This window comes from Strigops habroptila, chromosome 8 (assembly GCF_004027225.2).
Source record: "Strigops habroptila isolate Jane chromosome 8, bStrHab1.2.pri, whole genome shotgun sequence".
Classification (NCBI taxonomy): Eukaryota; Metazoa; Chordata; class Aves; order Psittaciformes; family Psittacidae; genus Strigops; species Strigops habroptila.
In genome coordinates this window covers 57,695,862-57,714,148 of record NC_044284.2, presented here as the reverse complement: position 1 = coordinate 57,714,148, position 18,287 = coordinate 57,695,862, and the positions used below count along the sequence as shown (strand labels likewise).

Sequence of the window (18,287 nt, the reverse complement as noted above, 5' to 3'; positions counted from 1 at the left end):
TCCTACACTGTCATCACACTGCAGCGTTAGGATTCCCCCCTTTGCTGTACAGCTGGAAAGAAAGATACTTAATGATGTCTTTGAAATATGTTGACAAGTTCTGCAACTGAAAGCAAATGGTTTAGCATGTCACAGCAAGGGTATCTTGTTGAACTGGCAGGTTATATTACAGTCGGACAAGACAGTTATCTGCTGCTGCTATGCCAGAGCAAATAATAAAAGCAAGTAATAAATTGCTTTTCTGGCAAAGGATGAGAAGTAGAAAATTGGATTAGGTGTGTAGATCATAGGAGTGGACTTGTTCGTCAAGTCCAGTCAAGCCAATTGGAAGATATTTTCTGTCAGGAAAAGGAGGATGTGCCTTTTTTGATCCCCTCCACCGGTGATCAGTTGGAAATCTGGGAACCAGTCTGAACTGCTCTCTGAAAAAAATGTGCACAGGAAATTTGCAGAGCACATGAAAGAGATGAAAATTAAATGGTGCAGATGTTCAGGGTTACATCATGCAGTGTTCTGATAAGATTTCATGTGTGGAACACTGTAAACTATTCTTCTGACCTGTGAACCTGGAAAAGATGTATTTTGTTTTCCCACATGCAACACTGTTGGCTGTACAAGCCAAAGAGTTCTCAAGAAAGTAAAGTTCTGGGGATCTTCTGGAGGTTTGGGAGGGGCTGGGGAGTTGTTTGGGTAGTGTTTTGAGGGGTTTTAATGTAAAACAAAGTGAAATTGACTATAAATGTACATGAAATCTGGCCCGCAGAGACCACAGGCTTCCTTATGGCCACGTTTCTGAGTGTAATTGCATTGTGTGAAGTTTAGTGCCGACTTAAAACAGGAGGGATGATACAGTGGTGATGCTCATAAGACCCATAGAATTACCTGGACCATCTTTTACCAATATAAAACCCCCAGTAATAGCAATGTTTCAGAAGGTGTGGATCAATAAGTAAGCCATCTGCAGGATGTTTTATGGGATACTGTCTAGTGAAAGTCTAGTAAGAATTTGGGCTCTTAAGGAGCACTAACTGAGCCTGAAGGCAACATTTCATGTGCTAGAATATGCACTTCATGCTTTCCCTTAACGAGTAAACTGCAATGAGAAAAAAATGCCCTTTGATACTGAGTAAATATCTGTAATAGCCATAGTTCTCCTGAATATTTTAATGTGATTTCTCTTTACTGACTACAGCTTCACATAAGTGCATTGTTAATTGCTTCAATTGTAGTGGATTTTTTCCTGTTACACTTTTAACCTTCAGCAAATAAAAAATACTAAAGGGGGGAGAGTATGTATGCTTATTTATTCATTTATTTTAGGTACTGAGCTCCAAGCTGATGCCAACTGCAGATGATGAAATGGCAAGAAACTGTGCCAAGTCTTTCTGTGAAAACTTCCTCAGAGCAGGAGGGTTGAGGTTAGATGTCAAAATCTTGACTCAATTTATAGCACTTCATTTAGTTACCAGTTCCGTGTGGTTTCTCATTTCCACGCTGTAGCATGCTAATACACCTGTTGGCTTCTTTTCTTTGCAAGTGTGTACATTATACTATGACCTGCAGAGATACTAGTGGACATTTTAAGCAGTCAAAGCATAGATACTGCAATAGGAACCAGATTAAATTTTACAGTCGCCAAAATTCAGACCCTTCAGACGAGTTGAGGCACACACAGTGTGAGTGGTTTGGAATACCTACAATACTGCTTGTGCTTGTGTCGGATTTATCAGGTATTTGTGGCTCTTAGTAATTCTGTCCCATCCCTCTTCCTGGCATCCCATAGATCCTGAAGCATTTTCCAGCAGGAACAGAAAGCTGCTATCTGTAGATGTAAGAGGGGAAAATGGGGATGTTAGTCTCCAAAGATGCCAGTATGGAAGTTTTAACTGGCACTCAGCCGACTGAATAGGAGGAGAGGAGGATAGAGAGAAATTAATTGCAGTTCTCTCCTAATGTAAAACACTTTCAAACGGAGTCTGTCTTATTGATTTGTTTTTAAGTTTGGTGGTGAATGTGATGCAGAGAGATTCCATCCCATCAGAAGTAGACTATGAAACAAGACAGGGAGTCTATTCCATCTGCCTGCAACTTGCAAGGTATGTAATTGCCTTTCATTAGACAAAGTGCTGCTTTCTTGGCTTTTAGAGTGCAGCTTGTAATATTTAAGATTAATTGGTACTTTGAGTTCTGTTTCATTCACTTGCTGTGGACATTCCAAAACAAGCCTGATGTTTTTGCTCTGTGAATGTAGGTTCTTGCTTGTTGGCCAGACAATGCCTACCTTACTGGATGAGGATTTCATTAAAGATGGGGTAGAAGCATTGTCCTCACGCCCCTTCCGTAATGTCAGCCGACAAGCAAGTAGGCAGATGTCCATTTGTGGAACACCTGAGAAGTCATCCTACCGACAGCTCTCTGTGTCTGATAGATCCTCCATTAGGGTAGAAGAAATCATACCAGCAGCGAGAGTTGCCATACAAGTAAGGAAGTGTTTGATGATTTATGGTCATGTAGCGCTGTCATCTTCAGTGACAGCTGTATAACTCCTGGATTTTTAATCAAAACTCCACCTTTTACACAGGTTCTTTCCCAGGCTCCATTTAAAAGCCTCTGAAAATCCTGACCATCAGTCTCTTACCCTGATCTTGATCCAGATTTTAACATAGCCTCAGAAATTATTTTGGCAGTACAAAGGGAAGCAGTACCCCAGAAGCGCTTACCAGAAATGGATCTACACAGAAATCTTACTTGTGATTTATTTTCAGTCATGCTTAACTCTTAAGATCTTAGTAATTTTCTGTGAATAGAAAGGAGAAGGTTCCTGTTTGAACTTGTGGCTTATAGTCCATGTTTCTTTGAATTCTGAATTTTGGGCAAGTTTTTTGTTTCAAATAGCAAAGTTAGTTTTTAATGAGCTTGATGGTACCCTGGGGGAAAAGGAAATGCTTATTTTCAATACTTTAGGAAAATGCTATTTTCCCCTTTCTAGGCATGTCAGTGTGATTAATCTGAGACTGCCTGTTTACTAAAACTAATCTGACAAGAACTCAACCTACTTGAAAGTTGAATCCAGCTGAAAGAAACTCCATAGTTCGTGTAAAGAGTATGTGCTATAAGTTCTTGGGCAGTGCTTCCCAGCTGGATCTATATGATTGAAATCAGCATGCCTAAATCCAGATAGGTGAAAAGGATATCTATGCTAGTGAAAAACTTAAAAAAAACTAACTGCTTCCTGTTAAGGGAGCAATACTAATCTCTCGTTGGGAACAAAAAGACTCTTGTATCCTTGAGCCTGCTTAGAAAAGAGAGAGGAAAACAAATCCAAATGTCAGTTTGACATGATTCAGAAGATACATTCCTCTTATCCCTGTGATTAACAAAGGCTGTTGAATATTGCAGAAATAACTGCTGTTTCTTGTTCCTTCAGACTATGGAGGTGAATGATTTCACTTCCACAGTGGCTTGCTTCATGAGGCTCTCTTGGGCTGCTGCTGCAGGACGACTGGATCTTGTGGGAAGTAGTCAGCCAATAAAAGAAAGCAACAGTTTATTTCCTGCTGGGATTCGAAATAGACTTAGCAGCTCAGGTGGGTTAACTGTGTCTCTAAACCAACCTGAAGAAAGTGTTTGGTGTATGCTTAATTAAACACTTTTGAAGCTGAATTCATTGGAGTTGGACTCAATGATCCTCTTGGGTTCTTTCCGACTCAGGGTATGATATGACAGAATTACACAAATCTGAGCAAAATGCTGTACGTATATGTGGCATTTGGAGAAGTTTTTTAAATTGCAGAGAACTGACCAGAAGCTGCAAACATCTGAAGAAAGTAATGGAATACAGCACTTAATGTTCATCTCTTAATGCAGGAAGTAATTGCAGTTCAGGAAGCGAAGGAGAGCCGACTGCGCTGCATGCTGGTATCTGTGTGCGGCAGCAGTCTGTATCCACCAAAGATGCTCTGATTGCTGGAGAAGCCTTGTCCCTCTTAGTAACTTGCCTTCAGCTACGCAGTCAGCAACTAGGTATGAAATAGAATTGGATTACTCATTATTTGGAATATAAGTAAAGGGAGGAGGCTTTTGAAGACAGACAAGTTCAAAAAAATAATGAGAAACTTTTGACTTTGTAAGCTGAGACAGCTCAAGTTAAAAACACAAAACCTCATGAAAAAATACAGGGGTTTCTTTGCAGGGCTGGAGAATAGATGGCATGAAACAAGGCATTTAATGCTGTGCCTTAGCGAAATGTTTTGGGAAGGCTGACTTGCTACCAGTATATAAATATTTGCACTGGCTTTGAAGAATGTAATTGCTGCTGTTTGCATAGCTAGTGTTTAGTACTTGAACCTTTGTGTACAGGAATTGTAGCTACTACTCGTGGTGGAAGGTGAAGGAAAATGCTGTTGGAATGTGGTGCCAGAGGGAAGAGATGGGGAAATACTCAAATAGCTGTTACTGCTTTTCAGTGTTGATGGGGAGGATTTCCTCTGAGTCCTGTAGTGTATTAATGTAAGACTGTATCTGGCTTATTTTTTATTTTTTAAATATTTTAAATTATTTAAATTATTTCTGTTCTAGGATCTTTTTACAATTTGCCTTGCGTTGCTGATTTCATCATTGACATACTGCTTGGATCACCAAGTGCTGAGGTGAGGGTCTGAAAACTTCCTTGTTACACTTCTGAAATGTTTAAATTTTGATCATTTAATATGACCTGGCTATAAAATTGTTCATAACAGATACTCCCACAGGTTTTTGTATTTGAATGAATAACCTTTGTATAATTGTTAGTAACTCCAGTATCTAGTGATGTGTTGATAGAAAATGCTGAAGTACTGCATTCTTTAGGCTTGTTTAATCCATGAGGTGCCCAGGGCTGTTCTGTGGCTAGTCTTAAAAAATACTCTCAATTTAGTAAGGCAGATTCTGTAAAACTTAAGGAAAAGTTCCAAGTAAGTTTTCATCCCAAAAGATTTGGGTAAGATTTAATGGGCTTTTCTAAACTTCTGAAAAGTTCTTGCAAATGCTGGAACCCTCCTAAAATTCTTTCTTTCTGATATAAGATTATTCTGGATATTCTAAAATCTAGGGATTTCAAGTCATGCTTCTTTCATTTCATTGCATCTCATATATTTTGCATGAAATCTTTGCATCTTTTCGCCCTTATCCGAATTTATAATCTGCGTTTAATAAAGTATCAGGGCTTTTAGCTCAGGGATGAAAGTGGATTGCTAAATCCCTATAGAGAAGCCCTGGCTGGTGGATGCAGAGCTCATAGTCTGCTTTACACAAGCTTTTCAATGTCGGGGTTTTTTGTGTTGGATGTCTAACAAAACGTAAGTGTATTTTTTGCAACCTTGGAGCAGCTGCTGATGTTCGACACTGTTTCAGATTCGTCGTGTTGCCTGTGACCAGTTGTACACCCTTAGTCAGACAGACACATCTGCTCACCCAGATGTACAAAAGCCAAACCAGTTTCTCCTGAGTGTTGTTCTTGGTGCCCAGCTGCCTCTTTGGTCACCAACCAGCATCATGAGAGGAATCAACCAGAGGTAAGTCAGATGCTTGTTTATTGAGGAAGCAAATCTGTCACATTTTTAAGTAAGGAGTGCTTTGGAAGCTCCAAGGCGCTCCAAGGCTCTAAGGGATTAGGACTTTGCAAGTCTGTCAAAAGTAGACATCCCTGTCATGCCACAGATAGTTTTGGAAGTATGTAAATTGAAGAGAAATAAAGCTGGATTCTCAAGGTACAATTCTTCTGTGAACTCTCATAGTTCAGGTGATTTGACTTCCCAAATTAAACTGGCCTGCTCTTTTAAGGATGTGGTCATGGCAGTCAGAACCTGCTGCAATCCTTCATGAGGCATAGCAACAGTGAGATGTGTAACAGTAACATTAAATTTGTTTGATAGTATTGGATAGATCCAGATCAGAAGCCAGTCCTAAAGGATCTGGTCTTTTCAGTGGTGTCTGAAACCATAATTTCACCTGTTTTCTTATTCTTTATGTTACCCATTGCACCTCTAATGGCTGTAAGTGTCAGTCCTGTTAACTTCTCCCTGACTGGCCAAAGGTGGTTGAATTTAACAGTAACTTTAAACAGCAGTTTCTAGAGGAATCTAAATAGAGGAATAACTGAGAAGTTAAACCTGTTGTTTTATTGTCATATGATAATTAACTAAAATTATTTAGAGCTGAAGGAAGAAAGCAGGATTAAATGTCATTTGTGACATTCAAGAGTAGCTGCTGGGAAGGAGTTTGTTTTAAATCTGCAGCATGTGCATGCAGAGGCATATCTAGATAGCTGTGCTATCTAGGTATTAGATTAGATGGACAGAGCACACAAGCCTTAAAGGCAACTGCTTAGAAAAAAGTTTCTGATTATAAATTAAACCTGTCTTCTGTTTGTACCTCTTTCAGACTTTTGTCCCAGTGTACAGAATATTTTGACCTGAGATGTCAGTTATTGGATGACCTCACATGTAAGTATGTACAGGTACACATGTCATTCCGATGGCAGCTTCCGTAGACAAGATGTAGAATTGCCTTCACAGAGGGGTTACTACGCCATGGACTTGATGTGACCTGCCAGTGTGCTGGCTGTCCTGTGTTAATGCCTGGCACGGACTCTTCTTGCATTGAGTAACAGCAAGGCAGCTCACTCCTTTTGGAAAGAGAACTGAGTTCCTATGTGGAAGTTATACTTTGTACACATTATGGGGCAAACTAGACCATTACCAAACTGCTTAAAATTTTTTGTATTTATATTCTGCATTTATAGAACTGTTGATTTTTCTGTTCTCTTGCAGCATCCGAAATGGAACAGCTAAAGATAAGCCCAGCTGCCATGTTAGAAGATGAGATCACCTGGCTAGACAACTTTGAACCCAACCGCACAGCTGAGTGTGAGACCAGTGAAGCCGATAACATCCTGTTAGCAGGACACTTGAGGCTCATCAAGACTCTCCTTTCACTCTGTGGGGCAGAGAAGGAAATGGTTGGTAAGTATTCCTTTTTAGTCTGAAGTGACTAGTGTGAATTCTGCATCAGCACTAACTGGTGACTGTAGTAGACAGTATGTGTGAAGACATAACACATCAATAGAAGTGATACAGAGCTATAAGGAGTAGTTTTGGCAGTACCTTTGTTGTACCTTTGACATCTGATAAAATATTTGGATCTTTTTGTTGCTGATATGGTGCTATTAAGTGATTTTGCTGTTACAGAACACCTTTTGACATTTCAAGCGATAATGTAAGTATTTAACAGTATGTGTGGGTTACTGTGTTACAGGTTCATCTTTGATTAAGCCATTGTTGGATGATTTCCTCTTCCGAGCATCCAGGATCATTCTGAATAGCCATTCTCCAGCAGGCAGTGCTGCAATTAGCCAGCAAGACTTTCATCCAAAGTAAAAACTGTTTGGTTTTTCTTTACGTTGGGTTTTGTAGTAGACCTCACAAATGCAAATATCGCACTGGGGCTGCGGATACTAGGATTTAATACCAATGTTGGAGTGTTTCTCTAGTTCTCTACATTTCCTACATAAGTGTCCAAACAGCATTTTAATAAGCTTTTGTGTAACCCAAAAATCTTTGCTTTTCTGTACTACCAAAGTCTGTGCACTGTTAGTCAATGCATCAATGATGCACAGCAAGCACAACTGGGCACTGATTTCATGAGTCCAAAGAGTACTCCTTTAGCTCATCATCACTTGGGAAGTTGGCTAAATTGGAGCATGAGCAGGAAATTAACTGTCCAAGCCCCTTGTAAGTGAGAATCTCAGAAGTTCCACTGTTTTCTTTTTCCCTTCAATAGAACTGTGTTCTGTCAAAAGCTAATGCCAGGCAAGTCTCCTTGCACCTGACGTAGCCGATAATAGCCCAGAATAAATCAAATGGAGGGGGAAAAAGAGTGGGCTTTCTCTTTCCTGTCACACTTGCCTTCTGTTATTGCCATAACAATATCTGAAGGGGTGGGTAAATTAGCTCGTGCAGTTTTGTACTGCTGCAGCTGGATTGCTTGCATTACACTGACTAGTTGGTGTTAGGAGTTGGATCGGGCATATTCACACTGCCTTTCCACAAACCCTGAAGAAGGTTCCAGTGGAGCATTTAGCAATCCCTGACTTGGTACACCTTAGTGTTTTGCTCCAGCTTTGCTCCACTGCAATTAATCTCAAGCATGCTCTTTTGTTTGCTTCAAGTAAAGCCTTTTCTTTGGCTCTTAGAAGAAAGGGCTAGGATGTTTGATGCACGGAAAAGAGCTAAGTAGTAGTGTTTTGTACTGGTCTAAGCGCAGCTTACGTCTAAGATCATCTCTTATAGCGAGTTATCTGGTCTAGCTCTTTCAAAGCTTGTATCCCTGTAAATAAGTCATCATGTCTCTGTCAGTGTTACAGTGATAGTATCTGTCTGACTGTCCTCCAATGTACAACCAGTTCTGTGTCTAATTTTTAGGGCATCTGCTCTTCCTTGCTACTCAGTGTTAACAAATGTCTCCATGTCAGTAAGGGAGGCTTGCTTAAAGGAATATTCCTAATGCTGCTCTTGTGATTTGATTCCTTCCCATTCCCCTTCCCCAAGAAAGAGAAAATAGCGCTCTGCAGTCTCTCAGGAGCGTTCTATCATTTAAAGTGTTCCTTTTGAACATTGTCACTTGTTCTGAGTAATGTGGCTTTCTGGAATTAGAAATAATTGAGTCACCTACAAAATAGATCTCAAATGTGGTTTTCTTTTTAGGTGCAGCACAGCAGATAGCCGATTAGCTGCTTATGAAGTGTTAGTAATGCTGGCTGATAGCTCACCTTCCAATCTCCAGCTTATTACAAAAGAGCTGCTTTCTATGCATCACCAGTGTGACCCTGCACTTACCAAGGAGTTTGATGTAAGCAAGAAGCCTTTTTTGGTTTGTGTTAATATGGTTTGGAGTACTGTGTATGATCCACTTAACTAGTGCGTTCATGAAATTTCCATGGTCTTCAATTTAAAATGACAAAACACAGATAGGAGTAAATGCAGACCCATTTGATCTTTCTCTGAAGCAAATGCTCCAGTGAGTCTGTCAGTTATTGTCTGGAGAAGAAAGCAGTATTGCATAATTGTCACCCATTTTATTTAGGTATGTTTTAAGCTATTTTTAACAGTTTTGTGCCAAGTGTTAAATATTTAAAGGACGAAATATAGTGCTCTTGCAATCTTTCAGAATTTATATTCCTGGTTTTCCATTAAATTGCTCTTAACAGCTTATATAAGGGTGATTATAAAAGCTATAGTATGTTGTTGGAGTCTCCTGCTTTTTATAACTAACTGGGACAAAAATGTGTTTGTCATTCTAGTATCTTCCACCAGTGGATAGTCGTTCCATTTCAGGATTTGTGGGCCTGAAGAATGGTGGTGCTACTTGTTACATGAATGCCGTCTTCCAGCAGCTATATATGCAACCAGGTCTTCCAGAGGTAATTGGTTCAACATCCTCTAAAGTCCTTGTTTTGGAATTACTGTCAGCTGGACTGCAAGTTCAACTTAGCACCATTTATAAATGAAAACAGCCACTGTGTATGTATGTGTGTGTGCGTAAATATATACACACACAATAAATATATAAAGTGTGAGTTGTGCTGTGTGTCATAACTTAGAGTAATAATTTTGCCAAGAACCAACTTCATAACGTTATTTGTTTCCTTCCAGGCTTTGCTTTCCATTGATGATGATACAGACAATCCAGATGACAATGTGTTCTATCAAGTTCAATCTCTTTTTGGTCATTTGATGGAAAGCAAGCTACAGTATTATGTACCTGAGAACTTCTGGAAGGTATTATGTCTTCTTGTTTGGATTATATAGCTTTCCTATCTAAGAAGTTACCATTTATTCAGCCTTTTCTCATTGCAGAATTTCTAGAGGTAATGTCAGTTCTACTTCAAAAAGTCAAAGCATGTAAAATAACAACTTTCTTCTAAAAAATCACCTTTTTCAGTGATATGCATATGGAAGAACCACCTTTTCATATATATATTTATATTTTTTATAGATTTTCAAGATGTGGAATAAGGAACTTTATGTTAGAGAGCAACAGGATGCTTATGAGTTCTTCACCAGTCTTATAGATCAAATGGACGAGTACCTCAAGGTAAAAACCTCAGGGATTTATTTCCTTGTTTATATGCATTTCCTTGGTACTTTTCCTCTCTTTCTCCTTTGTTCTTCAGAAAAGAAGGCAGCCATTTGGCTTATTTTATGATCTGCATAGTATTCAGAAGTTTAAAATTCCTATTGCTTTCTTGGTCTTTCATTGCAATATATCCAACTGATGTCTAACTTTACATCTCCAATAGAAAATAGGAAGAGACCAAATATTTAAGAATACTTTTCAAGGAATCTTCTCTGATCAGAAGATCTGCAAGGACTGTCCTCACAGGTAATGTTAAATTCAGTGCATTAGTTACAAGATAGTGTGCTCCCATAACTGTTAAAATATATAGGCCAACATAGCACAAGAAGGTATAGACATACCTTTGCAAGCATCACAGCTGTTGATAGCTATGGGGCAAATGCAATATTCTTTCCTAAGCATAAGCCTCGTTAATTCAAGTTGGATAAGTTCTACTCTGTCAATGCCTTGACTGTTTTTCTTGAATTTAGGTATGAGCGTGAGGAAGCCTTCATGGCTCTCAACCTGGGTGTGACTTCATGTCAAAGTCTGGAAATATCATTGGATCAGTTTGTTAGAGGAGAAGTTCTGGAAGGAAGCAATGCATACTACTGTGAAAAGTGCAAAGAAAAGGTATTGGTTCTTTATGTATGTGAAAGAAGATTTAGTCGTAGCATGGTATTTTCTTAAGCATAGAAGCTTAGGCACTGCTTACTCTTTCATGTAGAAGACATAATCAAAACATTAAATCCATAAATCCATGCAGATAGCATTCTTCATTCCCTGTAACTCATATTGTGAACTGAACATTGAGAGGGATGGCATGGTGATAAAATGTTCTGTAACATATCAGCCCACTGCACAAACTCTGTAGTACCTGTAATATTACCCTGTCAGTACATATTACAGTCATCCTATGGGCACCCTGCCTCCCATGCCTGTGTTGTACATTCATTCCAGATAGCTGGAATTGTGCATCTATACAAGAGTACTCCAGAATGTTTGAGGTATATAGATAGAGGTGATATCTTGTTTTCTTTTTAAGAGAACTACAGTGAAGCGCACATGCATTAAGGTCTTACCTAGCCTGTTGGTGATTCACCTGATGAGATTTGGCTTTGACTGGGAGAGTGGACGTTCTATTAAATACGATGAGCAAATAAGGGTAAGAAAACTTTCCTTATGGCACACCCCCAATGCTTTGTGGAATGGACTCTCACTCTTCCTATTCATTATTCTCTCTTTTCCCTTAGTACTTAAAACATGATCATGCTACAGAAAACAAGTAGTTTTCCTTAGAGCTTTCCTTGTCTGCAACATTCTTGGGGTCCTTTCAGAAAGCAAGGTCAAAAACTTCCATGAACCATAAAGACATTTAATTTCTCTGTCATAAGGATGAAAAGTTGAAGTACCATGTTTTCCTTTGGTGTTCCAAATGTGGAAAGTATTAATACAATGAAATTACTCTAAGCATGTACACAATATGATCTCTTAGTTAATCTGAAATATCTCTTTCAACAGTTTCCCTGGATGCTGAACATGGAACCTTACACTGTGTCAGGGATGGCTCGCCAGGACTCGTCCTCCGAAGTGGGGGACAATGGTAGAAACGCAGATCAAGGAGGAGGGGGCTCCCCAAGGAAGAAAGTTGCCCCTACAGAAAACTATGAGCTTGTTGGTGTGATCGTTCACAGTGGCCAGGCACACGCAGGGCACTACTACTCCTTTATAAAGGACAGAAGGTTATGATCAAGATTTGGTTGGGGAGGTTTAGAGTGGTCTGAAGACTACTTGTTTTGGGAAAGTACAGTGAGCCATTCCGAGCTCTATAGGAAGCACTCTTGCCTTTCTTAACACCCAACATTGTGAATGTTAATAACATAATTATATGGAACACCGTATTATAAAAGTCTCTGCAAGTCTTATATACCTTATATTGCAGTTTGAGGGCTTCCTATGACACATAGTTTCAGGTGATGTGCTTCTATTTTTAATCAAGCTTATCGTTTTTAATGCAACTTTGATACTGATTTTACTAAGCTTTCTGTTTACTGTCAAAATAAATGTGAGTTCAGGTTTGTCATTTCTAGGGTGTTCAGGGTGGCTTGGTTTTTTACTAGACAGTCAAGTAACTTTGTTTCTATGTTTCTGTTCTGTTTTGATCACAGGGGCTGTGGAAAAGGAAAGTGGTATAAATTTAATGACACTGTTGTTGAAGAATTTGATTTAACTGATGAAACCCTGGAGTATGAATGTTTTGGTGGAGAGTATAGACCTAAAGTCTATGATCAATGTAAGCAGTACTACAAGATTGATTTACAGTAGCTTTATGTTTCATACTGGTTCTCAGTAGAGGTAGAGCTCAGTCCATTATATCTACTTTGAGTTGCTTGGTCTAATAATTTTTATGAAGCAGTTTTTTCCTTACATTTTCTCTTTCCTGAAGGACATGACAGTTTGCATACGGACTAATATTAACTGAGCCATATTCACTTTGTAGACTTAGTAGCAGAGGAGATTCAAAAGTAAAATGGCACCTTGTTAAAATAGTTTAAAAAAATCCAGAAAGGCCTTATTTTAGGTTAGTGAAAATGATGGTGCATAGAACATGGTTATAGTTAAATTTCTCAGCGCTTTAAGGAGTTAATTCCAAATACGTTTCCACCAGAAATCATTTGTTTCATAATTCTGACAATTATCTTTTTAAAATACATCTGCTTTTTGCAAAAAATACTTTTTAATTCAGATTTTTATTTGCTAACATCGACTGATATTTTGATCTAACAAATGGCTTTATTCTGCCACAATGTACACTGCTTGCACACCCAGTTTCACTTCCCTGTAGGAATGAAGAAGGTACTAAACCTTCAAAGGCCTTCATCAAATGCCTTTTCTCCCACCAGCTAACCCTTACCCTGATGTGCGTCGGCGCTACTGGAATGCCTATATGCTGTTTTACCAGAGAGTGTCTGATCAGAACTCTCCAGTCTTACCAAAGAAAAGTCGAGTGAGTGTTGTGCGTCAGGAAGCCGAGGACCTCTCATTGTAAGTTCTTCTTGTGTCTGTAAAGGTTTCTCTTATACGTAGACCCTATCTCCAAAACTAAGAAATGGAGAGTTCCTCTTCGACAAAGGAGTGTACTGACCCTTCTGTTGTTTTGGTTTTTAAGGTGCTTAATGAATAGTCTTTTTTTGCCTTTATAATTTCCTTTTCCATACTACTGTCACTATTGCAGTAAGACATTCAAGCTGACTGACAGCCTCAAGAAGTATTTAGACTGTCATCTATATTTGCCTTAAAATTACAATGGCTCTACTGGCATTTTAAACTTGCATTGTAGATTTGTCATATGATTTTGTTACTCACTTTAAGCTTGCATATATTTCAGGTCTGCTCCATCTTCACCAGAAATCTCACCCCAGTCATCACCTCGACCCCATAGGCCCAACAGTGACCGCCTCTCCATCTTGACTAAGCTGGTTCGAAAAGGAGAGAAAAAGGGGCTTTTTGTAGAGAAAATGCCTGTGCGGATATATCAGGTAGAGCATTCTGCAAGTAGCAACTGAATCCTGCTCCTAGGAAATTCAACCTCATAGTAAGAGGAACACAGGAACTTTGAAGGTGGCCTTGAAGTAATTCCCTTGCAAGCAAAGCTAGGAAATAATTCAGGTTTTCACATAGTTATTAATAAGCTGTTCAGTGGTACATTATTGTTAAGTTTTGCTGTCCCTTCTCATAAAATTGACCCATCGTTCTTTACTTTGAAGAAACTGCAGGCAAATTATTCCAACATGAGATATGGCAGCAGTCAGTATGCAAGCAGGGAGAGATAAGAGCAGAGAAGATGCTTCATTTGAAGTACACTTGAGGAGTAATGGAGTTGATGGCAAATTATAGTCATCCTCAAGTTCTTGAGTTAACAAGAATGTAGAAAGCGGAGGAGAAGTAAGAGAAACCAAAACCAGCTTCAATTTTGTTCATTTCTGTTAGCTTATGTAATACTGAATATGATCTCAGAGGGGAAAACACAGATATTGAAGGCAACTTTGCAAGTCAGGACTGAAAATAGAGGTGTGATGGCATTGGCAGAGCAGTGAGAGAATGGTAGAACCTGGGCATCCTCTGTCATAACAGGAATGTCTCAATCAGCAAGCCTGCAGCTCTGGTCCGTGCAGGACTGGGGACAGTCTTGCATATGTTTGGCTTTCTGAACCACACACAATGCTGCTGATCTGCACATACACAAGAGAGCCTACATCACATACACAGTGAGAATAAATTCTGCTGGCTATGTGTGGCCCTCCACTAAGGCTGTATCAGGCATTAATAATTACTTTAGGCATTCTCATATCCAGCATTGTATTATTACAGTATAACATTGTATTATTACATTGTATTATTACAGTAAACAGAACTTGGCTTACATTTATTGAGAGTCTTTCAGCAAATTCTCTTTTGAAAAATGACAAATATTAATGGTATTTAAATATATTATTGTGGATGCAGCTTGTAATTACACCATGGCTCCTTGCTCTGCACATGCAAATTTGCTAAGCAAGCCTTTCAAGTTTGAAGGATGTTCTCAGCTTTTTTTATTAAAAGCAAGCAAAAGATGGAACTTATCAGCAACTTCTTGCTTTTTCTTTTCCATTAATGGCCAAATGATTAAATCATCCATCTGTTCTCTCGTGTTTTGTAATATCCTTGGATATACAAATCTTATAAGTCTCCTATATGTATTTTCCCCTCCACTGCAGTAGTGATTCAGAACATGAAAAGAATAGGTCTGACACTGGTTTTTAAACACCACACATATTTACATAAAAGATGCAATTTTAGTTAGAGAAACGTACTTTGACAACATTTTAATCTTTTTTTGGTGGTCTTTTACAGATGGTGAGAGATGAAAACTTGAAATTTATGAAAAACAGAGATGTATACAGTAGTGACTACTTCAGTTTTGTGCTGTCATTAGCTTCACTGAATGCTGTAAGTACCTAGATTTTAATCTTAAGAGTATTCAGAATATGTTGGGTAGGAAGGGCCACAGCAGCTCTTTGGATCACAACCAGAATAACTGGAAGAGAAAGGTTGACATGATTTTGCTTTTCCAGCTGAGCAATTCATTATCTCCAGTAATTCTTCATGCTGATAACAACATCTGTCTCAAAGCAGACTCCAGCCTCCTGTTCTAATAGTGGGAGAAACATCATTGTGCTATAGTAAAATTTATCAAATAACATACACCTTTTTTGATGATTCAAACTGAGCTCTAGAGAGACACGAATTCCTCTCTGTATTGAAGATCCAAAAGTTGGTGTTTGTCACCTCCAAGCTGATAGACTTACATAGGAAATACAGTTTACTAATGAAGTTTTTCTAAAGGGAGTAATAAATAAACCAGCACTTAGTAAATTTATTAAATCCACAGATCTAGTGGGTCTTACAGCAAGTTTGTTCCTGTTTTAGCATACTGTTAACTAGCATAGTCAGCACTGGAGACTGTTTTTAGCACCAAAATGCTTTGGTTTGTTTTTCCAAATGAAGTCAATTACTTGAATAGAACATGTTGATGTGTTTAAGAGACAGTGTTTGTGCTGCAGGCATACTTCTGCTTAAGTAAACTTGACATTTCTTTCAGACTAAGGTAAAGCATCCTTATTATCCATGCATGGCAAAGGTGAGCTTACAGCTGGCAGTCCAGTTCCTCTTCCAAACCTATCTCCGAACCAAGAAGAAACTCAGGTAAGCTCTTGTTCTTGTACTGTAACAACATATTATGAGGTTTTCATGCTTGTCATATCTACAGCACCTTGAAATACCGAGGGTAGCATAGACATTTACAGGAGTAGCAACACATTTGCCCAGAGAAGTTGTGAATGCCCCATCCCTGGCAGTGTTCAAGGCCAAGTTGGACAGAGCGTTGAGCAACCTGATCTAGTGGGAGGCATCCCTGCCTATGGTAGGGGAGTTGGAACTAGATGATTTTAAGGTCCTTTCCAACACAAACCATTCTGGGATTCAATGATTTTGTGATTTCTGCTTTGCATTGGAATCCCATCACAAAGAAATCTGAAAGAGGAAGGAGGATCCTGTATAACCTGGCAGTTTGCTGCCTCTCCCAGCTGTCTTATTTTGGTGGATTGGGCATGGAAAGGCTTTAATGGATTTAAAGGCAGCAAGTTGTTCCTAAATACTTCTCCAACTGTTTTTGTCTTAAGCCATCTAATCTACATTCACCTATTCTACCTGGCAAACAAGAAACATGGCTTCAGTTTTGGAGGGGTTTTTTCTGTCATTTCTGACAGTTGTCCCTGTTTTGTTCAAGGGCTGATACAGAAGAATGGATTGCCACCATAGATGCGCTGCTCTCCAAAAGCATTGATGCTTGTCAGTGGTTAGTTGAATATTTCGTCGGGCCAGAGGGCCGGGAGCTTGTAAAGTAAGTACTGGTAATTCTGTCTTGGGTGGTTTTTGTCTTGTGTATGGGTAAAGCTTCCTAATAACGTGGTCTGGCCTATACTGATGTATTCCCAAAGAGTTGTCTCTGTGCATTCTTTAAACAGACGCTCTAAGTGATCAGTTAGGTTTTTATTTCTGTTATTTTTCTCTGATTGTGCAGCTTTCTGAGTAACTCTGAACATCTAATAAAATAGTGCAGCATTATGTGGAGGAAGATGCAGGTGTTTAATTCAGTGGAGTGTTTTGGAATGTGTTTAAATTTATGTTTAGTCACTCCTGGAAGTGGTAGGAAAGGAGAACATGGTGAAAGAGTTTGGGGTAAGTTAAATACTTACCTGACAAATACCACAGATAAACTGGAAATGATTTTTTATTCCCAAGCCCAAGATCAGCTAATAGGTGTTTTGAAAACACTTAAGACAAATTATTGGAGATATGATATACTTAGAGAGGTGTGTCAATGTACAGAAAATTCTATCTTAGAAGTTGCATTGAAAGACAGGATCCTGTGATAGCTTTTCATTTTAGCTTTTGTTACTTGAATGAATAAATACAAAGTAATATTATAGGCCTTACTAGTGACAAGCAGGAGTGCAGGAAAATAAGTTAAGGCTTATCCACAGAATACAAGAAGTATCTGGGCTTTTATCCTTTTTAAAATGACAAACAGGGCATTTAATGATAGTAATTGTGTGTACACGTTGATTCCAGTTCTCTTTGCAGCTTCGCCTTTTATCTTCCAGAACTTTCCTCCTGGAATGCAGTGTGAGAGAGGTGCGAGTTGCTGTAGCCACTATTCTTGAAAAAACCCTCGACAGTGCCTTGCTTTATCAGGAGAAGGTTAGTTGTCACCTCATCACCAACGATCCTGTTGGTTGTCTCTACCTCATGGCTCTTGCTGTGTTTGCAGACAGTGCTGTGTGATTTGTAAATGACAAGGTGAAAGGCTCTTGTCTTGACCATGCTTTTTTGATCTTCATTCCTTGAATAGGTTAATGCTTGTCTATTCCTACCCTAGGTGGTAACATGCTGTTGTAATTATCAGAATTTAAGTTCAAAGTATTACTTAAACAATTCTGCCTGATTTCAGCTTGTCTTATAAACTGGTATCACATATTCTTTTAATAGTTTGGAAGTGGTGTTTTCTTAAAATTTATCTTTCTGGTTCCAGAAATCATCATTTGAGGAATTCTTCCTCACTTAGAAGCCTATAGCAGTAGAAACTGAGTTATCTCATAAGCATGATTATTTTTAAGGGTTTAATTTTCTATTAGAAAATCTCGGCAAGTAAGTTTGGGAAGTGCAGGTTTTTTACATTTTGTTGATCTTAATATTTTAGGAAAATCCAGGAGGAAATGTGTGAAAAGAAGTCATTTGTAGAATGTTAGAGATTTACCTGAGGATTCCTGAACCAAATCATTTGTATTAAGAGAACTCAGAAGTGTTACCTGTGTTCTGAGTGTGCCTATAGGTTGTCAGTGGGGGCACGGACAACTCTTTACATTCAAATTAATCATTTTTGTCCACAGTTAAAAACTCTACATCAATTATTGGAGGTGCTACTTGCTCTACTGGATAAAGATGTACCCGAAAACTGTAAAAACTGTGCTCAGTACTTTTTGCTATTCAATAACTTTGTACAGAAGGTAAGAAACCATTGCTTTCTCATGCTA

At 38.8% G+C, this 18,287-nt stretch overlaps 1 protein-coding gene across 6 annotated transcripts in view; it reads left to right on the top strand.

Moving 5' to 3' along the window:
- The window catches only part of USP24 (ubiquitin specific peptidase 24), a 65,836-nt gene that overhangs the window by 37,109 nt on the left and 10,440 nt on the right, over positions 1 to 18,287 (top strand). For 5 of the 6 annotated variants that reach the window (XR_003992535.1, XM_030494043.1, XM_030494044.1 and 2 more), the window contains 26 exons: positions 1,321 to 1,418; positions 2,001 to 2,096; positions 2,252 to 2,480; positions 3,428 to 3,587; positions 3,868 to 4,023; positions 4,579 to 4,649; positions 5,392 to 5,552; positions 6,421 to 6,482; positions 6,810 to 7,001; positions 7,294 to 7,411; positions 8,742 to 8,886; positions 9,338 to 9,457; positions 9,690 to 9,815; positions 10,033 to 10,131; positions 10,337 to 10,419; positions 10,644 to 10,785; positions 11,198 to 11,317; positions 11,674 to 11,894; positions 12,321 to 12,445; positions 13,056 to 13,197; positions 13,541 to 13,691; positions 15,046 to 15,141; positions 15,794 to 15,897; positions 16,481 to 16,594; positions 17,358 to 17,454; positions 18,144 to 18,260. Coding sequence is in view for 5 of the 6 variants with exons in the window: in XM_030494043.1 (XP_030349903.1) it covers positions 1,321 to 1,418; positions 2,001 to 2,096; positions 2,252 to 2,480; positions 3,428 to 3,587; positions 3,868 to 4,023; positions 4,579 to 4,649; positions 5,392 to 5,552; positions 6,421 to 6,482; positions 6,810 to 7,001; positions 7,294 to 7,411; positions 8,742 to 8,886; positions 9,338 to 9,457; positions 9,690 to 9,815; positions 10,033 to 10,131; positions 10,337 to 10,419; positions 10,644 to 10,785; positions 11,198 to 11,317; positions 11,674 to 11,894; positions 12,321 to 12,445; positions 13,056 to 13,197; positions 13,541 to 13,691; positions 15,046 to 15,141; positions 15,794 to 15,897; positions 16,481 to 16,594; positions 17,358 to 17,454; positions 18,144 to 18,260 (3,345 nt within the window). In the remaining variant the exon portion in view is untranslated. The remainder of the gene's footprint in view (positions 1 to 1,320; positions 1,419 to 2,000; positions 2,097 to 2,251; positions 2,481 to 3,427; positions 3,588 to 3,867; positions 4,024 to 4,578; positions 4,650 to 5,391; positions 5,553 to 6,420; positions 6,483 to 6,809; positions 7,002 to 7,293; positions 7,412 to 8,741; positions 8,887 to 9,337; positions 9,458 to 9,689; positions 9,816 to 10,032; positions 10,132 to 10,336; positions 10,420 to 10,643; positions 10,786 to 11,197; positions 11,318 to 11,673; positions 11,895 to 12,320; positions 12,446 to 13,055; positions 13,198 to 13,540; positions 13,692 to 15,045; positions 15,142 to 15,793; positions 15,898 to 16,480; positions 16,595 to 17,357; positions 17,455 to 18,143; positions 18,261 to 18,287) is intronic. The other variant, XM_030494045.1, reaches the window with a different exon arrangement.